At 43.0% G+C, this 23,815-nt stretch overlaps 1 protein-coding gene across 1 annotated transcript in view; it reads left to right on the top strand.

Moving 5' to 3' along the window:
* The window catches only part of VWA3A (von Willebrand factor A domain containing 3A), a 43,820-nt gene that overhangs the window by 5,687 nt on the left and 14,318 nt on the right, over positions 1 to 23,815 (top strand). Inside the window, exons 5-19 of the mRNA XM_033166489.1 lie at positions 266 to 364; positions 1,991 to 2,097; positions 4,062 to 4,187; positions 5,821 to 5,929; positions 6,775 to 6,840; positions 7,763 to 7,888; positions 15,353 to 15,491; positions 15,954 to 16,057; positions 16,385 to 16,465; positions 17,246 to 17,340; positions 18,289 to 18,408; positions 18,931 to 19,005; positions 19,768 to 19,912; positions 20,622 to 20,814; positions 22,009 to 22,079. Coding sequence (XP_033022380.1) covers positions 266 to 364; positions 1,991 to 2,097; positions 4,062 to 4,187; positions 5,821 to 5,929; positions 6,775 to 6,840; positions 7,763 to 7,888; positions 15,353 to 15,491; positions 15,954 to 16,057; positions 16,385 to 16,465; positions 17,246 to 17,340; positions 18,289 to 18,408; positions 18,931 to 19,005; positions 19,768 to 19,912; positions 20,622 to 20,814; positions 22,009 to 22,079 — 1,656 coding nt within the window. The remainder of the gene's footprint in view (positions 1 to 265; positions 365 to 1,990; positions 2,098 to 4,061; positions 4,188 to 5,820; positions 5,930 to 6,774; positions 6,841 to 7,762; positions 7,889 to 15,352; positions 15,492 to 15,953; positions 16,058 to 16,384; positions 16,466 to 17,245; positions 17,341 to 18,288; positions 18,409 to 18,930; positions 19,006 to 19,767; positions 19,913 to 20,621; positions 20,815 to 22,008; positions 22,080 to 23,815) is intronic.

Genomic DNA, 23,815 nt, shown 5'->3' on the forward strand with positions numbered 1-23,815 from the left:
CTCCTAAAAACTATTAACGGTTTCCATTCTTATTATATTTCCCTTCAAAACAGTACCCTGTTAACATGGGGTCTAATAGACATGTGTGTTTGGGAACCCCTTGTGTGTGAAACCTCAACCCATGTGATCACAAAAATGTACTATCCCAATGGGAGCATCCTTCCATTGTGAGGGGGTTGTACTATGTTGGTTCACTCCTGGCACTGGACCATTGGGAGACCCCCCCTTAACATTCCTTTTGTTTTGTTTTTTCTCCCCCTTCCAGGTATTTGGTATGATCCGTGGGGATAAAATTGGAGTTCTGATTGACACATCAGATGTTAATTGTGGACAAAGACTGCAGGATTTCCAAAGACATCTTCTGGTAAATGTTATTGAAGCACTCGTTAACTCTTAGTATCAGAGATGATGATGTACTTGTGGATAGCATTTTGGGCTGGCGAAATGTGGGTTCGATTGGCTATGATGTTCTGTAGGAAGCCTTGTGCAAATCACTGCCTTTTCATTTAATTTCCTTCACATTTTTATCACTCTGTATCCTTGAGGCCTGAGTAGGGAAATATATGGTCGTACAGTATTCAAGTGAGTTTTAGTAGACCCATTGAAATAAATGGACATTACTAACTTATGTTCATTTATCCTAATGGATGAGGAGAACTTAGTTTTATATAACCACTGAAATTAATGAACCCAAACTAGTCATGACAATTAATTTTGAAAGGCCTATACTTAAGTAGGACAAACACTGGATATAGCCCTGAGTACCGGCCTTTTTCATATCATGCCTCATTGGATTTAGATAATGTGAGCTACCTTGCTCTATCTATGGAAAGGTAATGTTTATATGCTGCAATTGAGTATAATTATTTAACCAACTGCCACATTTCCTTTCTGGCAATTTCTTTCCCCTGGCAATTGAAATGGGTGGTGATGAATTTTTTGTGAGGTGAGACACTTCATTCTTGGTGAGAGTGAATTCAATCTATATAACTCCTAGTGTGTGTGTGTGTGTGTGTGTTTCACAATCATGATAAGACAAATTTAACATGAATTTAAATTTAGCATCTTTCTTATTTTCTGGTTGTAGTTGTGTATGGCTCCGTTAATGAACTTCTCGAATGCAGTATGTTTAATTTTCAGTCACTTCTCATTCAGTATTTCCAATCTACAGTTGATATATTTATTAGTTCATTTCTTGTTGTCAGGCAGCAGGCAGCTTCTTCTGGGATATAACATTCTGTTCAGCAACTGTAGCTGTTGTGTTTGGGAGTAGACAGAGATTAATTTCATTCAGGCTTAACACCAAGATGGGGTTGAATTTTTTATTTTCCCAACTAGAAAACGACAACATGACAAGCTGATCTGTGGGGAAGAAGGGTTGGAGTTAGGAATTCAAAGTCTTCTTCAGGGGACATCCCTGATAATCCTTTTGGTTTTAAGTACTAATATTTTTCTTGCCCTTTTCCTTTTTATATCAAATGCAACTATAAAAACAGAAAGGGCAAACTAAAGCAGAGCAGAAAAGCTAGTAGAGTGAGGAGAGTAAAAAGAGATTGGCATTGGTCACTGTTCATAGGTTTTACTCATTTTCGATTTATGGAGATGTCATAAACAAAATATGCTAGTGTCAAGGTATGTTCTTCACCAACCTGGTGCCCTCCAGATGTTTTGGCTTAAAAATTCCATCGGGCCCAGTGCTGGCTGGGGTTAATGGGACTTGTAGCCTGGAACATCTGGAAGGCACTATGTTGGAGAGAGCTGGTCTGAAGACATATAACCTACCATCAATGTGAAAGTCTGTTTGGTCTGTGTCTATGTGGGTGACCATTTCAGAGCCACATGGATGCTGCCTTGGGTTCTATGATGGCAGGATATGAAACTAGGAAAGGAAAGAAGACAACCTCAACAATCAGCTTGGTGTAGAGCTTGATTTAGGCTTGCTATATAGCTCGGCAATCTGCTAATTGCCACTTTTTGTTTTCTGTTTAAGTCTGTAATAGATGAGCAGCTGCGTTACATGAAGAATTTATACTTCCTTTCATTTGGTACCAATATTTCATTACTTTGGGAGAAGCCAAGATTTGTCGATGAGCAGGTGTAAGTGAGTTGCTTAGCTCTAATGTATTTATGTATGTGTGTGTTGGTCTTGGTTATATTATACAGTATATTGCTTTTTTCAGATAATGGTTGCTAGTTGTTCTTCTTGTGCTATATGGGTTTATGATTGTGCTGTATGCCACTCTGGGTTCCTTAAGCAGGAACATAAAAAGAGCCCTATTAGATCCTGCCAGAGGCACCAGATAACCCATAGGAAGCCTGCGTACAACAGCACACTCTCCCCATTTATGATACCCAGTAATTTGGCATTCAAAAGCAGTGGAGGGAGAACATTGTGGCTCATAGCCATTCATAGCCTTTTATCCTCCATGAATTTGTTTAATCCTCTTCTAAAGCTATCTCCACTAACTGCCACGGATATTGCAGATTAATATGGTGCAGCATGAAGCAATTGGATGCATAAAAGCTCACTCCCTTTGAAATAAAAGTTGTCCAGACCCATAATTACGATTCAAAGCTTTACTAACCAAAACATCTTCAAAACAGGCACAAAAACATGAATGATACAGCCAGAAAGTTGTATAGAGCATACAGTAGAACCTCTACTTTCAACGGCCTCCACTCGCAGATGTTCCAAGTTGCGATCATGGCAAACCCAGAAGTAACCGGCGGGTTTGCTGCCGTTTGTGCATCCGTAGAAAGCGGGCAATCACCACCTGCACCTGCGCACAACAGTGCCTCTCCCAGTGACCCGTTTCGCCATAAGGACGGGCCTCCGGAACGGATTGTGGCCATGAGTAGAGGTTCTACTGTATACTTGTCCAGACATAGGTTCTTCTTCTTAGATAGCATAATTACGACCAGAGCAAAAATCAAAGCTCTGTCTTTCCCATGGCTTACATTAGCCTGCATCCAGCCTAAGTCTATGCAGCTCTTGGAGAGGCTTCATTATCACATCTTTCCTCTTATGGTACCTGGGAACAAAAGGTAAAGGCAACGCCCTTTCAAAAATGTAGATTTGCAATTGAATACCTTAATCACCTGTTCTAAGGTTAAACACTCACATGAGAGCTAGCAGAGAACACCAACAGTTAAATATCAGAAACTTAGAGAGCTTCAGTATGCGTCAATGAAATTTTCCAATGTAAAACCCTTTCAGCAACATACATACTGGCATTCTCCATTTCAGTGTACAATTAAACAATTATATTTAGCAAGGGATAGAACCTGGAATCTTCTGCATACAAAGCTGATATCCTCTGCCACTGAGCTACATGACACTTAACTGTGGTGGCAAGAGAAGACATCACCTCCATGAATTTTTCTAATTCCACTTTCAAGCCTTACAGACCATTTTGGCCAGCAACATTTCTTGTGGCTGAAAATTCCATAAGTTTACAGTTTGGGGGGGAAAGAGAGAGTTTTTTCCTTCCTAATTGAAAGGCCTTTCAAAAACCAACAAGACCAACACTGTTATTATTAGAGTTTAATTCTATGCTGCCTTTCAGCCAGAAAGGCCTCTGAGGTGGTGGCTCACAAAGGTTCACACACAAATACAGAATTCATGTAAAAAAGGCATCTTACAAAATAGAAGGCAACAGTATCTCATCATATGATGGAAGACTATAAGGCAAATACATCCATACTCCAGCCAAAAGGTGAAGGGCAGTTTCAACAAAGAAGTCAGGGAGAGCAGGAGTAGCTCCTCCTTATAAGTTCGGGGGGGGGGGGGAGGAAATGGCACAAGGAAGATGGAAAACCTTTTCTCTTGACAGTCCAGCACAGTTTCTTTTCTGCAGCAATGCTTCCCAATTATTGTTGTTGTTGTTATTTATTTAAATTTGTATACTGCCCTAAAGCCGCAGGTCCCAATATTTGGTTTGTGACAGTACAACAGTCTTTCCTTCCGTTTATTTCATCTTGCCTGCCTATCTTACCTCTTTTGCTAGTATCTAATTGATGTACAATAGATTCCACTTTAAAATGATTGTTTTCCCCCTTAGTGTAGATGAGGCAAGGCAATGGGTGCTAAAACTCAAACCCAGCGGCGGCTGCAATTTGCTCAAAGCATTGAAGAAAGCCCTTCCAGTAAAAGAACTGAATACACTGGTGATTGTGGTAGGAAGCTGGTAGGTCATCTTTCTGAATAGATGGCAAGACTCTGTCTTTTAGGCTGTATCCAATGTGAGTCCTGTTCAGAGTAGACCTGTTGAAATGAATGAATTTGTTGCATTCATTTCAGGGGTGGGTGGGGAGGGAGGATTATTCCATCAGGCAGAAATGCTTGCTCTGGTGGAGCAATTTCCTTAGCACCACTTTGCTTTTCCACCTGTATTATTTAAATTCCTATACTCAGTTCTAGTATAAGTAAGGGAGAAACATGTCTCTCTTTCCCCTGTCCCCACAACATGCAGAATTTTATCACTTTTTCCACTCCCCTCTTCTTCTTCTTAAATCTGAAAGCCCCAAATATTGCAGGGCTGGGATAGAGAATGAGCGTTCTCCACATCAAATGGGGTGCACATGTTGCGAGGTTGCGGGGAGACCCGTTGGATCACGGTGGCAGCTCCTGGCAGTTGGTCTGGCTTCACCTTCCCAGGTTGGGATACCTGTGGACTCCACCTACTCTAGCAGCCGCCCAATCCCGGCTGGGGAGGTGCTGCCAAGGGGATTGGCCAGGTAGAAGGAGGGATTATACAGTACACACAATAGAGATTGAGTCATAGCTGGGAAGCGACTGTTGGATTCAGAGCTTCCCCACCCTCCATTCCCTCAATTGACGCTTACTTTGCAGGTTTAACCACCTTTTTTCCAGAGCCACACAGCCACGCAGGCGCTGCTATGACAAGGTCACTGTTGAAGGGCCGGAAAGGAATTTCCCTGCATTGGCAGGTTTCGCCTTTCCCGTAGCAATTCGTCACAACTTTGGCGGTTGCAGGCCTTGGGTGGAATCCTTTAGTCATTTACAGGATTGGGGGGGCATGGGGCGGTGACCCCCCACCCCCATTGCGGTGGCGATAACAGGGTTCCCGTTAAAGGGGTCTCCGGGGGAGGCATTGACCAAACGCCCAAGGTCGTCACTGCCTCCCCTTCCAGCGGCAGCGAACACAGGGGGGTGGGGGTGGGCTATCTGCTTGAACATATGTTCTCCAGACTAGCCCACTTCCCAATCATGCTGGATAACCCTGAAGTTACCCAGAACCCTGGCTGGGGGGCTGGGAAGTATAAACACCCAATGCCTGAGCCAAGGTCTTCCTACATCTGAAATATTAATAAAGTTGTGGACAATTTAATCCCATAGAACGTGTCATGAGTCATTATTTTCCCACAGGGGCTGCCCCGGGGTACGGGGGGGACTTCGCCTGGCCGCGCAATGTGTTTCTCCAGCTGTTGATGGACTCTGGATTCATACATGCCATACACTTAAAGCTTAAACATACCTTTTTACCTGTTAAAGCATATATCCTCACACCCCCAAGAATCCTGGGAACTGTCGTTTATTCCTCACAGAGTTACTTCCTCCATAAAGAGGCACTCAAACTACAGGTCCCATAATCTTTTGCGAGGGAGCTTAAATGTTTAGTTTGTACGCAGCTTCCGTGAGCCCTAGCCAACATGGCCAATGTTCTCAGGAGCGATGCTATGAATTGTAGCAGTATCTGTATCTGGAAGGCCACAAATTCCTCATCCCTCTTTTAAGGATCCATCCTGTGTTTGATATTCATGTGTGGTTTTTTCCTCTCCCCACCCTTTCCAAACCAGCCCAGATCAAGCTTCGGAAATATTGTCTGAGTATATCCAGGAATGTACCGTGGGGAGACAGCTGTTGGTCCACACAGTCACATATGACTGTAGCAATCAAGTTCCTACTGTAAGTTTGTCTGGGGAGGGTAGCGTAGCTCTAGGGCAACGTGTATGTTTTGAGTCAAGATGGTCTTGGGTTCAGCCTCTGGTGGGTCTGTCTCTAGTTAAAAGGACCAGGGAAGCACAGCTGACATGGTAGAAGCTCTCCAGCTGTGACCGTGAAGGAGGGATGAAGGAGAAATTCGACTCAGTTCATTTTATAGGCCAATCTCTTTAATTTACACTTCCCAAAGCAATATGTGAATCAAAGCGCAGTTCAATGCATTTCTTCAACCAAGAAATGTGTACAAAAATGCATATACTAGTGTGCTGGAAAATGCACACATCAGTGAATATTGTGTTAAAAAACCATTGCATAAGGGGAAGTTGCTTTGCAAAAAAATGTGTCTCTTAGGCAAAATTATATAGATTTGCCCATCCCTAGCCTGGAGACAAGACTGAGCTAGGCAGCAAATTTCATCTAGTATAAGACAACTTTCTATGTTCCTTCTTTGTGCTTGGTAAAAATATTTCACTACTTGATTCTTACTGAAGCACACGAAGGACCCAGCTACACATCATGTTAGTTACCGGTATGTGGTTATGCCTACAAGTCCAGGGCTGTTTTTGATGCCATTCTTAGGTAAGCAACAACAAAGAAACACATACACAACCCCCACTCTCATTGTCTGTTAGTTGAGCTTTTGGGGGGCTGCCATTTCCCAGACATTTCAGTGCTTTCCACCCAGACACTGTTTAAGAGGGCCAAATATTGGCTGTGTCCAGACGTATGGCAACCCTAGGTTTAGAGAATATGGGGATTTATGCAGCCGTTCTGTGCTCATCCATTTTCCTTTGATGCGATCCATGCAGGGTGTGATAAGAAGCATAGCAGAAGATGTGGGAGGCCATTATCACTGTTACTCCTCAAAGAGAGAGGTAGGTGACTCCTCATTTGGACAACTGCACTATTTTAAAACATTATTGTTAGCAAAGTGCTTGGTGATTGCCTAGCCCGCTCATAAGGTTATAGAAGTGGACAGGGAACTTCTTTATGAGCTCATAAGAGTGCCAAGAGGGTGGCCTGTATCTGGCTATCCCCTTAAATAAGCTAGGGGTCGCAACCTGCCTCTGATTGGCTAAGCGGGCACTGCCTGCCCTTACCTGAGAGCCCAACATGGCTGGAGGCGGGCAGCACCAGGTGACCATCACGTTCCCCAGCTGCGCTGGGACATGGCGTATTCCTGAACCCACCACAGGCATGCCATGCATGCAGCAATGGCCACCCGCATGGAGTGCCAGGTGAGCAGGTGCTCCCCTGGGGGGCAGTGATGACAACCAACTTGGATGGCTTGGAAAGCAGTTGAGACAAGTACATTGATGGTGCTATATAAATAAGTGTTAATGTATAACTAAATACAATTCGTGGGGTCTGAGGCTACTTCATGAGCCACCATCCCCACCCAATCTCTAAGAGGATCTCTTCCACTGATCTTAATCTCTGGGTTTGTCTATAAGGAAGGAGGTCCTCTTTCAGATAATTGGGGATTCATTGCATTAAAGTCTGTCAGGCTTTCGGTAATTCATTTTTGGTTCACTGTTTCCTTCACCTTTATTTTGAAGCCGCTGCTTGCAGAATTTTAGCGTCTGTTTTAGTGTTCATCACTTTATATGTTGCCATTTTAAAATTAACCTCTTAGTCAGAATTTCCTGTGTCTGTTAACTGCTAGGGGATTTTATCAACAACAACAAAAGAAAAAAATACTTTAAATAAATTATAATAAAAAGGTTGCTAAGCCAGTATACCCGCAAGCAATGAAGAATAAATCTGATTGGCTTTTTAATTCTGTTGCGTGATCAGAATTGTGACAGCACTGATATTCAACTGATCCTTCAAGAACGCCAGAAGGCCAAGGAGTTGCTCAACATCATTAATGAAATCTACCAGGGGAGGATGGGTGACACACTTTTTAACGTAATGAAAGAAGTAAGTATCTGATCTCATTTAATCAGCTGTTTATTGTAGTGATACCATTATGTAAATAGTTCTGATGAGTCCTGACTCAAATTAGAGCTCACTACTCTTTTTATTTTTAAAAAATCAGTCATATCCCACGCTTCAGCCAAAAAAAGTCTCACAGATGGCAGTTTACAATTGTCAACGATAAGACAGTCTCTGTCCTCAGCCTTACAATCTAAACCTTTCTTTTACCTATATTTTTAAAGCTTTTTTTTTTTAAATTATTTTTATTAAGGATTTTCAAAGGTAGTACAATGTCTCTCTCAAGTTTTTCCATATAACATTTTTATAAGTCAGTGTTGGTGAGACATTAGAAAAGAAAAGGGGGGGAAGGGGGGAAGAGGTGGGTGGGGCAGGAGGTAGGTGGGGTGGGGTGACTGTGTTTCTTTTTTACTTGATATGAGTAGGGTTTGGTGTCAGCATTGTTTATGTAGGTTCTCTGTTGTTTGCTTGTGCTCGTTTGGCGGTGAGAGAGGTCGGAGTTGGCTTGGGATGTGGTTGTTCGTTTGTGGTTGGCTGTGGTGATCTTCGGTTTCCTGTGCGAGTGGGGTTGGTGGGTATTTTGGGTCAGGTTAGCCATATTGATTTGTATGCTGTCGGTAGATTTTTGTCATTGTCTTGTTGGGCTGTGTATGTGATGAAGGGGGACCATACCGGGGTGAAGGTGTCTTCTTCAGTTTGTCCCCGTGTCAGTTTCAGCTTACTGGTTAGTTTTTCTAGTAGGGCTGTTTCCCATACTACTTGGTACCATTGGCCCATGTTTACTCCTGACAGGTCTTTCCAGTGTCTGGTTATGATGTTTCTGGATGCTGAGAGTAGATGGGTTATGAGTTCTTTGTGTTGTAAGTGGGCATTATTGTCTTGGAAGATGTTTAGTAAGATCAATTCTGGGGTGATTTCTAACACTTGCTTGGTTATTTTACATATTTCTCGTGTGGTTGTTGTCCAGAATGTTTGGATTTTGGGGCACTCCCACCACATGTGGAAGTATGTGCCTGTGGAGGTGCACCCTCTCCAGCAATTTGGTGAGGTTCCTGGGCGTATTAGCGCTAATTTTCTAGGCGTTAGATACCATCTGTAGGTTAGTTTTAGGGTGAGTTCTCTTCTTTTTGTTGATATGGATTTAAAGGGGGGTTTAGACCACATTCTGGTCCATTGGGTGGGGTTGATTTCGTATCCTATGTCATCCTCCCATTGTTTTTTGATTGTGTCTAGGGTGTTCGTGGGATTTTTGAGTAGTATTTTATAAATTGCGGATACCAGCCCTCTATCGCTTCCCTTTGTCATTAAGATGAGGTTTTCAAAGGTTGTCAGGGGTCTGGTTGCTGCTGATTTTATTGTTGGATTGTGTAATATGGCATGTAATTGGTGTTGTGTTAACCAGGGCATTTGGGTGTCTTCTAGTTTGTCCTGTATTTCTTGTTTTGACAGAGGTTTGTTGTTTTTGTAAAAGTCTATTAGGCGATATAGTCCTTTGGATTGCCAGGTTTTGGTTTGGAGGTTTTGTGCTGCTTTGTGGAATAGTGGGTGGTAGGTCAGAGGAATTAGTGGGGATGGGGTTGGGGATAGTTTGCCTGTTTCTGCTTTCCATGCTTTGAACATGGTTTGTGTGTATCTATTAAGTGTTGTGGGGATTTTCCTTAGTTTGTTTGGGAGGAGTGGGTATGCTGTGGTGCAGATATTCTCAATTGTGTCCCTTTCTAGGTGTATCCATTGTTTTGTCTCGTCTTCTAATATGTATGGGATTATATGGCGTATTTGGTTGGCTCTGTAGTATGCTTCTATATTGGGGATTCCCCATCCTCCTTCTGCGGTGGGGAGGTGTAGGTATTTGGTGTATATTCTTGGTTTTTTGTGTGAGAAGATGAAGGATTGTAGTTTTCTTTGCCATTTGCGGAGTTGGGTTGGGGGGATCCAGATTGGGAGGGTTTGGAATAGATAGGTTAGTTTTGGAAGGATGATCATTTTGATCGTGGCTATTTTGTCTGAGAGAGTGAACTTCATATTGTTCCATCTCTTTAAGTCTTTGTTTATTTGTTGCCATAGGGGTTTGTAGTTGTGGAGGTATAATTTGTTAAGGTTTTTGGTTATTTGTACTCCTAGGTATCTGAACTTGGTGTGGCAGAGTTTTATCTTGGTGGTGTTAGTGAGTTCCCTTTGGATGTAAGGTGGGGTGTTAAAGCACATGGCTTCCGATTTTTCAAAGTTTACTTGTAGGCCTGAAACCGTTGCAAATGTGTTGAGTTCTCTGATCAGGGAGGGTGCTGTGTTTGAGGGATCTGGTGTTGTGACCATTAGGTCATCTGCAAAGAGTCCTAGTTTATAGGTTCTGCCTTTTATTTCCACCCCTTTGATGTCTGTGGCTGTTCGGATTCGGATTGCTAGGGGTTCCAGCGCCAGGATAAATAGGAAGGGAGATAGTGGGCACCCTTGTTTTGTGCCTCTTTGGATTGTTATGGTATTTGAGTCCATATTATTAATTCTGCATTTTGCTGAGGCTTGGGAGTATATTTGGTTGATGGTTTGTAGGAAGTAGGGGCCAAATTTCATGCTAGTTAGTACTGCTGATAGGTATTTCCATTCTAGGCAATCAAAAGCTTTGAGGATGTCTAGGGACATAATTGTTAATGGGAGTTTAGTTGCCTTGCTGTGTTCAATTAGGTTCAGTAGTTTCCTGATGGGGTCTGTAATATTGCGACCAGGGACGAAGCCAGTTTGGTCTGGGGCTATTAGCTTGGATAAGAATTTTTTCAATCGGTTGGCCAAGATTGATGTGAATATTTTGTAGTCTTGGTTTATTAATGAAATTGGGCGGTATGATTCTACCTTGAGGCTGTCCTTCATTGGTTTTGGGATGGAGACTATTTTGGAGAGGGTCCAGGTTTTGGGGATGGGCCCTCCTTTCATGATGTCATTAAAGAGGCGTGTCATGTAGGGCATCAGGGGTTCTTTGAATTTCTTATAGAATTCTGCTGTGAAGCCATCTGGGCCTGGAGCTTTGTGTGGTTTTAGGTTTTTGAGGATTGTGTCTATTTCCTCTGGGGTGATGGGACTGTCCATATATTCTTGTTCCTCATTAGTTAGAGTAGGTATGTTCGTTTCTGCTAGGAATTCTTTGATTTTGTTCTCCGGTGGGTTACGGGAGGTGTATAGATCAGAGTAGAATTTCGCAAATTCTGCAATTATTTCTTTGGGGGAAAATGTCGTGTTGCCACCTTTTTTGGTGATGCAGTGTATTCTTGTTTTAAGTGTTTTTTTCCTACATCTATTTGCTAATAGTCTGGAGTTTTTCCCTCCGTATTCATAAAAGCGCTGTTTTAAGTATAGAATGTTGATCATTGTTTTGTTGATTTCTAGGGAGTCTATTTCTCTTCTTTTTTGTTCTATGAGTTGAAGGAGTTTTTTAGATCCTGTTTGTTTGTATCGTGATGAAAGATTAGTGATGTCTTGTTCTAGGTTGTTAATTTTAGAGGTGGTTTGTTTTTTAAGGAGTGCTTTCTCTTTTATGCAAGCTCCTCTGGTAACTGCTTTCATTGCGTCCCACAGGAGGGGTGTTTTTATGTTGTCTACATCGTTTTCCTTGAAGTAGTTTTGGAGGGTTTTTGTGAGACTCTCTCTAATTTGTTTGTTTGTAGTTAGGGTGGGACTGAAGGACCATGATGGGGTGGTTTGTGTTTCTTCTCCTATTTTAATGGTGACTTCTACTGGGGCATGGTCAGTGATTTTGATATTGCCTATTTTCATTCATTCCACTAGAGGGATCAGACCCTGTGTGAGCAGGATGCTGTCCAATCTGGAGACTGTGCCATGGCGTCCAGATTGGAATGTATGGCTATTATCTCTTGGATTTTGCTCACTCCAGATGTCGTAAAGACCCCTGTTTTTTAACATTTTCAGTAATTTGTAAGAGTCCCTAATTGTTGGGGGGTTTTTTTTTAGGAAGGCTGTCCATGAGGTTGTGGGGTGGGTGTTTTTTAGGGATATGCCCTTCAAATTTAGATTGAGGTCGCCTCCTAGGATTGCTTCCCCTTCATAGAAGGAGAGAAACTTGTTTAGCGTTTTTTGGAGGAATTCTAATTGTTTTGAGTTTGGGGCATATATGGAGCCAATTGTCAATTTAGTTTTGCCATCTAATGTTCCTTTGATGAAGACGAATCTGCCTTTTTTGTCTTTTAGGACTGTTGTGGCGTTGAAGTTCAGGTCTCTGCTGAGTATTATTGCTACGCCACGGGCTTTTCCTGAACCGTTTGCCACCCACTGTTGATTAAAGCGGGGGTCGCTCAGGAGTTTGCTCCCTTTGGGTGGGTTGTGTATTTCTTGTAGGAAGGTGATGTGTGGTCTCATGGTATTTATGTATGAGGTGATGCGTTTTCTTTTGATGGGGTTTCCCAACCCCCTCACGTTTAATGTAATTGCTTTTAAGTTAGCCATCTTGCTTCTCTGTTGTGTATAGATTCCTTGCCAACCCTTCTGGGTTGTCCTGTGTCTCTCACTTTGTGTTGTTTAGTGAACCTATGGGGTTGCGCTGACCTATGGTGTGGTGGGGGGAGGGCTAGTGGGCTTAGAAGTAGGTTTGGGTTAAAGAGTGGGGGATAGGTTGGAGAGGGTTTCCTATATGTAGTCATATAGGTGTTCGTTTGGGATATTTTGGACTCTTTGGCGTTTAGCCGGTTGGTCCTGGGTCTCAGCTGGTGTGGAGGGCCATGTTCAGGGACAGGCCGTCCCCCTTGTCGTTTGCGATAAGGGGTGTCCAGTGAGACGGTGTGGAGCGTCTTTGTGACGCCAATGTTGTGTATAAGGTTCAGAAGCATTGCTACCATTGTTGGTAGCAACATTGTTGGTGTGTTAGGGTGTGTGGGTGTGTATTGGTACACTCTGGTGCCACCATTGTGCTGATTAGGTATCAGATTTTAGTCTGGATTTGGCTTGTGTTGTGGGGGTTGAAGTTGTTGTTATTGTTTCCCCCCCCTATTGTAGGGTGGGGGATTGATGAAGGTGTGGGTTGTAAGTTGTTGGGTGGTGGGGTGTGTGGTTGGGGGTGTCTGGACTGGTGTTGGGGTGGGGATTTCTGTGGGGTGTGGTTTTGGGGGGTGTTGATGATGTTAGCAGCGTTTATGGCTTGGGAGGGAGGGGGGAGAGGGGGGAGAATCACCAGTCCTGCAGTGTGGGTTGTTTTCCGGTTACTTCATTCAGTCGTTGCTGTTGTTGTTGTAGGGTCATTCCGCTGTGAAGTGTTGGTTTGGTTGGTCTTGGTCCGGGTTCTTGTGCTGAGTCTTCGGTGGGATGATTCTGTGTATGTCGGCAGTTGTTTGTATTGATACTTATTGTTGTTCTTGTTCCTCTTCTCTTGCTTCTTTTTCTTCTTAACTGTTGTCCATTCGTTTTCTGTTGTTTCATCATCGTGATTGTGGCTGTTGCTTGGCGGGTCTTCCTGTTGCCATTCCAGTGGAAGATCAAGTCCGAGGTTTTCCATTAGTTGCTGAGCTTCATTCTTGTTGGTAGCCATGTATTGTGCTGTGTTGGTTGTTACAATGAGGCGGAAGGGGAAGCCCCATCGGTACTCGATCCCTTCTTGTTGGAGACGTTGGGTGCATGGGCGTAGGTTTTTTCTCCGGTTTAGGGTATCCTGGGATAGGTCCTGAAAGACAAATATGCGGTTGTCTTTGTATCGGAGGTTGGTTGATTTTCTGAGGTTGTTCCATATCTCTTCTTTCTTTTTGTAGCGTGCAAAGCGCACGATGATGTCCCTTGGGGGGGCGTTGGGTTTCGGCCTAGCTCTTAGGGCTCTGTGTGCCCTCTCCAGATCGTCTGTCTCAAGCTTCAGGCCTGGGATTGTATTTTTCAGCCAGCTTACAATTAGTTCTGCTGGACTTTTCTCATCTGTATTCTCAGGGAAATTGCGAAATCTGATGTTGCAGCGTCTGTTTCGGTCTTCGAGGTCTGCTTGCTTGATTTTCATTTCTGTGTTTTCTCTTTCCAGTTCGTTTATTCTCTTTTCCATTTGTGCGTACTTCTCCTGGTATTGTGTTATTGTTCTTTCTTGCATTTGGTTCTTGTTTTCTAGGGTTTTCACTTTAGAGGTTAGATCGTTGATTAGTCCCTTTAGGGGAGCCATTGCGGCTTCCATTTTTTCCGCTAATTTTTCTGCTAATTCTTCTGCTAGTCTCGCTTCCATTTCCCTTAGATCTTGTTTCGTTATTAGGTTGTTGTCATCTCGGGGGGGTGTTGTTGTGGTCTCAGCATTGTTTGCTGTCTCTCTGGTTGGTGCCATCTTAGTCTCCCTGGTGATTTTGCCTTTAGGTCTGCTTCGTGTCCTCTTGGAGTACGGCGTGTTGCAGTTAGGAGTTGTGGTGTTGGTGGTTTCTGGGTGTTGCTGGGTTGTTGAGCTGATCGGGCGTTGTTGATTGGTGGCTTTGGCAGAGCGTTCAGGTTAGGCGGCCATTTGTGTTGCTTTTTTTAAAAAAAGTTCTTTTTTTTTCAAAGTTTTGTGGAAGGGTTAGCTTGGGATTTTGAGAGGCCAAGGTGAGGTTGTTAGTGCCTTTTAAAAATATTCCTCACAGTTGAGAACAAGTGGTCTGGACTTTTTTTCCATATAAAAAAGGAAAGCCTTGATGTGTTTGCTGTATGTATTGCAGCTTAATCTATTTTTTTTATCAATGAGAGAGGCTGTTGTGCAACTTTGGAAATTATGCTGGTGCATAGCTGTCAACTTTTCCCTTTTCTTGCGAGGAATCCTATTAAGAATAAGGGAATTTCCCTTAAAAGGGGGAAAAAGTTGACAGCTATGTGCTGGTACCTAAGAATGTAAGAACCCTGCAGGCTCAGACCAAAGGCATGCCTAGGCCATCATCCATCGGCTTACAGAAGCCAGCCTGTCGCTCCCAGGGAGGTCACACAACACCCATAGACAATAGCCCCTTTCTGCTGTTGTGGCCTGCAACTGGCAATAACCAAAAGGCACATTGCCCCTGAATGTGGAGTTTCTATTTACCTACCATGACCAATAGCCATTAATAGACACACCCTCTATTATTTCCCCCAATCTCCTTTTGAAACAGACAGATAATCCACCAATTGCTGCCCTTTTAACAGTGGTGGTGGTGGGGGTGTCAAGGAGTGAGAAAATGTCCCTATTTTCATCTGAGGAAAGTTGAAGGGTACGGTGCATATTGACCTGTTTTGATCAGTACTACATATTTTTAATGAGTGTGGTTCTTTATTGGGACTGTATTTCTACAATATCTGGGAGGGCACTGTGTTAGCTACCCTTGATCTTAGGGGGTGGACAATAGAAAACTGTAGGAAAGAGATAAGTAGATTGGAATGCCTTTTTAAATGTTCCATTAATATGTTCCCAGATTTTGAGCATTTGGAGAAGACGAAATGGAAATGCAGGATTTTGTAGATGAGATTTTAAATATCTTTATTTAGGGTTCCATGGAGTGTTTGAAGCTTCCCTCTGTCACCTCCCTGCCAAAGCCGCCAAAGCATGAGTGTCATCTTGCAATACAAATCCCAAACTTTTCGGCCCAAACCTCAGCTGAATGGTTAAAAATGAATGGACTAAAAGGTAAAGTAGACCGGAAGGGCAAGGTTGGGTGTGGGAAAGCTTATTCAGCCTGAGAATCATATTCCCTCCTGGGCAACATTCTGAGGTCTGTTTGCCAGTGGCGGGAGGAGCCAAAGGCAAACATGGATGACACAACAGATGGAGATGTTACCTTTGTACAGTAGACTAGCTTCTGTACACACTCATCTGCCCCTTTCCACCCAAGCAAGCAAAGAGGCATGACCAGAGTTCAATGACTGACACATCCCAGCCAGGAAAAAAACACTCAGGTTGCGAATTAAGGCTTGTGAGGACTGTGGCCTTGGTGGGCTGGGGGAAGTTCCAAGGGGCAAATAGAGGGGCATTTGGCCTCAGGACCAGAGATTTCCCCATCCCTGGCCAAAAGGTTCCATATGAAATGAAGCCTGCTTGATCCACCTGAACAGGCCTTTCATTTACCCTTTGGTTCCTTGTTTGTTACAGCCAGGAAATTAAGCCTTTATCAAGTTTTGGCACCCAATGCTTTCTCCCCTGTGGAAGAATTTGTGCCTGTCCTTCGGAAAATGGTATCGTCCACATTACATGAGGTAAGTAAAGAGGAGTTTTAGATTAGAATCTGGAGGCCATGTGGTCCAACACCCCCTACCCCACATGGCCAACAGTCCAGAGATGAAGGGCATTGTAGTCCAACAATAGCTGTAGAGGGTCACAGGTTAGCCACCCATGCTCTGTTGGCTGTTGGCATCCATCAGGTACCCTCCTTTGCCCACCCTGAAGCAAACTGTCACCGGAATGATGATTTGGTTTTGGAACATATGACTAATTTTAATTCTCTCTGCCTCTCTCTGCCTCTCTCTGCCCCTCTCTCTCTCTCTCTCTCTCTCTCTCTCTCTCTCTCTCTCTCCTTGTTTCAGAAAGCAATGACCCAGTTTGAATGGCATGATGGGACGATTAAAAATATTCACGTTGATCCACCCATACTGTATGACTATCAGGTGACTGAAGGACCTATACATGAATCCCCACGGCCAGAGTTAATGGCATTCCAGTTTACTCTAAGCCAACCACTCTTTTTGTGTGCAGTTTTGACTAAGATGCCCATGTCATCTAACCTCCCCACAAACAAATCAGAATGAAGGCTTGACAAACAGTTGTTGTCATCTAATCTCTCTGTGAACTTTGTGCACAGGTTGAAGATGAACCTTATTGGCCTATCAAGCTCAGTACTCCCCTCACTAGTATAGGGTAAGACTCAATGGCAGATCACATGCCTTGCATGCAGAAGGTCCAGGATCCACTCCCCAACATCTCCAGGCAGGACTGGGAATGTCTCCTTTGTGAAACCATGGAGAGCTGCTGCCAGTCAATGGAGGCAATACTGAGCTAGATCGACCAATGGCCTGGCTTGGTATAAGGCAGCTTCCTATGTTATTGTGAACTCTCAGTAAGCAGGTTGTCAGGAAGTGACCACAGAATCAGAAGACACACCAGGACTGCTGTAGGAAGAGGCACCCAAAGAAAAGGGAAGCAGTTATTATCAAGGCATCACGCTTGGCGTGAAGTCTATCTTAATTACATTTTGGTTCTGGGAGTTTTCAATTTATTTGAGGCAGTTAAGAATGGAGGGGGGAAAAGGCGTATGTTGCCCATGAACTGTGGTGAGAAATATAGTGGAAGCCAAGAACATACTCAAAGAATGGAACAGTTGCTGAAGCAGTTGTCTGAAATGTGCAAGTAATCGTTCTCATCAACTATGTTTTGAATTGCATCTACAGAAACGGCTTGGCAGACTGGTGAGGATGTATGAGAGACGGGTGGACTGGCTCTCCACAGCTAGTAGAAGAATTTGGGGGACTGTTTGTGAGAAGAGGTATCAGTGTTTTTTTGCTTACCTGCATCTAGTTTTGTAAAATGATGCCTTAAATTGCCGTGTGTGTGTGTGTGTGTGTGTGTGAGAGAGAGAGAGAGAGAGAGAGAGAGAGGTGTATTCTGAACATTTCCATGCCACCCTACACATGACAGTGTACAATGTCCCAGTGTAGCCAATAGAATGTCACCAGGGCTTATGGGAATTGTAGTCCAACAGCATCTGGAGGGCCACAAGTTCTCAATCCCTATCTTGAAATATGGATGCTTCCATGCATTTGGTGAGTATGCATGTTCAGGATCTGCTTTTTTAAAAGCTCTGTCTCTTTTGCTGGTCTATGACTGTAATAAAGATTTATTATTATAAAAGCTCTGTCTCCTTAGATGCCTTTTTTTTTAAGGGAACTGGAAGCAGGGCACAAATTGCCTAAAATGGTTAGGGATCAGAAAAAAATAAAATAAATAAAAAAATCCTTCCAGTAGCACCTTAGAGACCAACTAAGTTTGTTCTTGGTATGAGCTTTCGTGTGCATGCACACTTCTTCAGGTTCTTCAGTTAATTTTTTTTAAAAAAGTAATTTTGTAAAAAAAAAGTTTTAATTTTTAATTTTTTTAAAATTTTTAAATTTTGTTATTTGTTATTTTTTGTTTTGACTATGGCAGACCAGCACGGCTACCTACCTGTAACAGGGATCAGAAAAGTTTGTCTTCATTAAGGGTCTCCCTACCCTTTCCCCTCCAGCAGAGCTTCACACACATGTAGACATATAATGTTCCTTGAGCACAATTCCACTCCCATCTTCAAGAAATTGCACTACTGAGCTATGACCGCCCCCCCCCCTGCCCAAGCCTTTGATGCCAGTATAGTTTCCCTTCAAAATTTCTAGACAATAAAAATGGGGAAACATTGATCCAAAAGTTGTGTCTCTGATTCTGGTGGTCTCTTATACAGGACTGTCATACTTATTGATGTCTCCAAAACAAATGCCATGTACATCATTCATATCCAACATTCCCTGCGACTTTTACTCGAGGAGCAGATGTCGACCAAGGATTTCTTCAATATCATAGCGTAAGTAACTGCCATGCAATGGTTGCAACCATTTCTTGGGGTTAGGTCATGAGCATTTGGCATGCTTGCTAAATTAACCTTCTGATTAATGGGCTACTAGCCATGATAGCTATTGCTTTGCCTTCAAGGCAGGAATGCTTCTGAATAAAAACAATTTGCTGGAGTGGAAAGTGCTCTTGGGCTTGGTTCCTGCTTGCAGGATTCTCAAAAGCATCTGGTTGGCAACTGCAAGAACTAGATGGGTCATTGACTTGATCCAGCAGGGACACTTCTTATGTTTTTATTCCTCTGAATGCTTAGGCTTAAAATAGCAGAAAATACCCATTGCAGCTCTGTGTCCGAGAGTGCAATCCTATACATGCCTACTCAGAAGTAAGTCTCACTGAGTGCAATGCAACTTACTCCCAGGTCAATAGGTGTAGAATTGCTACTGTTTTTGGAAACTGAACTGCTCAAGCATCTTCTGTTGCAAGCTGTATGTTGTGGAGTAGCGTTTAGTTATTTGCTCTGTGTTTCTTGCAGCTTTGGAAATGACGATAAGGCCTGGCAAGCAGAAATGGTTCCTTCACACCTAGACAACCTACAAAGGGCCTGGAGGTAAGTAAAACACCTTTTAAGGGAAGCCTCACTGGCATAACCCCTAGGTTAGTGGTCTCTGTTCAATCCAATTTTCACATGCATTTAAGATTACCTAGTTGTGGACCAATGGGAGTCATGGATGAGCTCAGCTGTTTATAGGATAGGATTTGGGAACTTGTGGCCTCCCACAAGTTTAGCTTCAGCTCCCATCATCCCTGACCATGCATCATTCTGGCTTGTGCTGATGGGATCTGGAGTTTAACAAACATCTGGAGGGCCACAGGTTTCCCATGCCTATGTATGTTGAAGAATTCTGATGCAAATAGGGGCAGAAATTGCCAATGTACGCTTATTTCTACCATGTCTGGAAGGGAAACCAACACAGCAAATATGATTGGTATTTGCTTAAGTGGTTTTCATTCTGCAAGCGATACGTAATCAATGACTTTTCCCACCATTTGCATTGTTTCTCCTTAGCGTTGAAATGAATGGTGTGGAATTGCATAATAATTACATAATTATTTACATAACTAATTATGTCAATATCTGTGACATATAACATCATTTCCCCCAGAAGCTGAACTGCAGCTGAATGGAAACAGCAATGTGACAAATGTGGGCTGGAGCAGAAATCGATGTTTTCTTTTATCCCCACCTGAGTTTGCCCTAGGATTGTTAGCATTAGCCAGCATGGCAGTAATAAAATGTTTGGAAGCCATGGTTAGTGTTTTGATGACACTTGGGTATTAAAAAAAAAAAATTGTTCAACTCCTCTTCTAGATGGGTACTGACCCTTCAGTGTGAAGGCACTAGAAATCTTATGACCGCACTTAGAAGAGCTGTGGAGATAGACTTTAAAGATAAAGACAAGCATAAATCTCAAAGCATTTACCTGCTTACAACTGGAGTCCCTGACCAAGAGAAGGTGGGTAAAATCCCCAAACCAGTTTACAATCTGCCCAGAGCTGCTGGTTAGATTGTCAGAACTATTGCATGCTAGCTTTGCACTTGCAGAGAGACTTTGACACCTGTATGTATTCAAACATGTGTTCTCCTACATGCATTCTAAGCATAGGAGCCAACCCCAGGCGGCTGTGGGTACTTGGGCGCCCACAATGCTGAGGGCGAGATGGCCCGCTTGACTCTAAGTTGGTTCTGTCTCACAGGGCTTGTGCTGTGTGCTCTATGTTAAGTTTGACCCAGGGGCCAGTTGCAAGCTCCAGGCTTCTGTATGCAGACTATGCAATTCTTCTCAGGCCACGCCCCTCGCTGCCCCTTCTCTGTGCATTCCTTCAATACTTTTTTGCCTGGCAGGAATGTGTCTTTGAGTAGTGCAATGCCTCTTACTTGCCAGGGTAGAGAGATGTGTGCGTCAACCACTGGCTATTGCCTGGCTGGAAGGTTGGCTACTGTACAGAGTCACTCTGGTTGCTCTGCCCACCCTGCCTCTCACGGCAACCAGCCTCCAGAGAGTCACCCATGAGGAAATGCAGCCCTCAGTTTGGAAAAGGATTCCCACCTTGCCTTACAGACTGTGATGACTGCAAGCACTATACAAATGCTAAAATTGTTGAATTAGTATCATCACACAGTACTCCCAAGTGGTTCCGATGGCTTACATTCTTGCCTTCCAGCATGCCATCTGTTCTTACCTGGCTGAGGTCTGTGGCGGCTGTGACTTGAAGCTGCATGTCTGTCTGTTCAGCATCGATGGTTTCACCCTTGATGATATCCCGCCACGTTATGCAAGTCTGAATGAAACGGCTGCGATTTGTAAAGAAATCGCCCAAACTGCCAATGGTCGGTTTCATTGGTTTGGAGAAACAGGTATATGATATTCAGATGTTTTGTTTGTTTGTGACATGCATTTTAGGATTGCAATTTGTTTTAAACTGTTTTTAATGCTGTGTTTTAAATGGCATGTATCCCAGGCCCAAGGAGCCCTGGGACACACAGTGTATTTCTCAGGGTCTCCAGGGTCTGGGATGCTAAAGGACTGACTACCTTCTCTAAGATCAATGGAGGAAACCTTGCTAATAAAGCTGCAACCTGCAGCAGTACAGATGGTGTAGTTTTATTCAGAAGACAGTGACTGCTGGGTGTTTCCAGCCCAGCATTTAGTAAAAACTTGTTTGCTTGGGCTTTCCTGAAATGATAGCCCTGTACCTTCTGCCCAGTTATCTGTAACATTGATTTGATGTATATTGTAAACTGCTGTGAGATTACTTTTAATGTAAGTGATATAGAAATATTATCAAATAGATTAAATTGTTGTGACCCACCTTGAGACCTTTGGGTGAAGGGCAGGTTGTTGTGGTTCCCCACTTGCTCTCAAACTGTACACGTGGTTTTGAACTTGAACTGGGATTCATCTGCAACCCTATTGGGACCTCCTTTTACTATTAGAAAACATTTTCCTTTACTTGCTCACGCTCCCATCCTTATTCAGCTCCAGCTACAAAAGCTGAGTCTGCTGAAGAGGCAAGAGACCCTCTTGGCTGTCTCTTAGTGCAGACCCAGGTCATTGAGCCTGAGCTTCCACAGCCGCCGCCTGCCATGAACTACCATTAGCAGGATTGGCAGCAACAGCAGCAGATGTGTCCTATGCTTATGATAATATTTTATTCTCTTGCTAATTATGCTGTTTTATATTTGACTTCCTTTCGCCATGTTTTATTTTGAGATTTTTTTTTAAGATGATATTTTAGTTGCCTTGATCGTACACTTAACTTTCTTCAGTAAAGTTTTATTTTGGGTTATTTTATTTGATGTTTTAATGTAGGTTGTAAGCAGCTTTGAGATTACTTTTTTCTTAAAAATATAAAGTCGTATAGAAATGAAACGAACAACAACTCAACCCTACAATGTTTCAGCAGAAACAGTTCTGGGACAATCAATGATCAGTATGCTTCTCTGCGTTGCAGTTGCTTACTGATCTATTTTAAAAAATTAAGCACTAGGGAGTTTAAGGACATGTACTTCTGCTGGCCTTTTTGCTCTGCTTTTCTCTCCTCCTGTTAGGCATCTATGAAAGTGACGATATCAGCATTATCCTATCTGAAATGGAAAAAGCTGTCAGCTTTTCTCACAAGGTATACGTTCAGATATTCTTCTTCTGAAATGGGTGCTGTGTTTGTTAGGTTGAATGGGATGCATCTGTTCAGTCATGTGCAGGATCTGCTTCACATTTAAGAACTTAAGAAGACCTATTCTGGACCACACCAAACCCTAGTCAAAACAAAATAAAAAATAAAAAAAATCCTTCCAGTAGCACCTTAGAGACCAACTAAGTTTGTTCTTGGTATGAGCTTTCGTGTGCATGCACACTTCAGATACACTGAAACAGAAGTCACCAGACCCTTATATATAGTGAGAGAGTGAGGAGGGGTATTACTCAGAAGGGTGGTGGGAATGGGTGATTGGCTGATGGGTGTGGGAAACCTGTTGATGACTGTTAACGACTGCAATTAGTCTAAAGGAAAAAGCAAGGGGTGAGATGGCTAAAGATAGCTTTGTCATGTATAATGAGATAAGAATCCAATATCTTTGTTCAGACCAGGTCTCTCCATGGTTTTAAGTTTGGTAATGAGTTGCAATTCAGCAACTTCTCTTTCCAGTCTATTTCTGAAATTCCTTTGTATTAAGACAGCTACTTTGAGATCTTGTATAGAATGTCCTGGGAGATTGAAATGTTCACACCAAACCCTAGTTGGTCCAGCATCCTGTTACCCACATTGACCAACTAGACATCTATGGGAAGCACAACATGAATGCAATAGACCTCTCCCACTTGTGTTCCCCAGCAACTGGGACTCGGGGGCATACTGCCTCCTATATTGAAGGTAGTACATAGTTGTCATGATGAGCAGCCATTAATATCTTCCATTAATTTGGCCATATCCTCACCAGATGCTTATACCACATTAATAGTCAAGGCTCCCCCCTCCCAGAGAACCCTGGGAGTTCTGGTTTCTTAAAGATGCTGTGAGTTGTTAGAAGACCTCTATTTCCCTCACAGAGCTACAGTTCCCAGAATGGTATAGCAATCTTCCCAGGGAACTGTAACATTTGGGTGGTGGGTGGTAATGGGGGGGGGGGTTCTTCTGACAATGCTCATCACCCTTAGCAAACTACAGTTCCAAAGATCCTTAGGGGGAAGGCATGACTACTAAATTAGGATAAGAGTGCTTTAAATGTATGGTGTGGATGCGGCCTCTGTCTCGTCCCCCTTGTAAATCTATCCACGTTGGTGGCCATGAGTTTGGTGACAGCCTGAGTAGGCTGGTGTTCCATTGTTAAACCTATAAAACGTGAGATGGAAAGGTGAATTTCCAAATTTGCAATGACATAGGAACTGCATCCTTTTAGCTTCATGGACAATGATGATGGATGACTTGGGAATGACAACATCATACTGTGTTGTTGATAATTGATGGCTTGGGAACAGCATCTAATGTTGATGATGACAATGATGATGATTTTTAAAATTCCTAGCTTACGTTCCATTGTCAGGTTTGGCCCTCCAAGACAGCTAACAACCAGGTTAAAACAAGAACGAACTATGTTCAATGTTCCAATACAAATACAAAGAGACAATGATCAAAATAATAATAATACATAGACCATATCAGAAGAGAGAACAAGGAATATATATATTTTTATCGATGCATAAGGCACATCAGAAGAGGATGTGTATGTGTGGTTCTCTGTTGTATTTCTCCAAGTGTTGTGGAATGGAACCCCCCCCCCCCATTTTGCCCATCTGAAGGCAATACATTAGCTATTTCCTTTTGAGTTCAGTCCTGATAGAAACTGATATGGCTACCCC

This window comes from Lacerta agilis, chromosome 13 (genome assembly GCF_009819535.1).
Source record: "Lacerta agilis isolate rLacAgi1 chromosome 13, rLacAgi1.pri, whole genome shotgun sequence".
In the NCBI taxonomy this organism is placed as follows: domain Eukaryota; kingdom Metazoa; phylum Chordata; class Lepidosauria; order Squamata; family Lacertidae; genus Lacerta; species Lacerta agilis.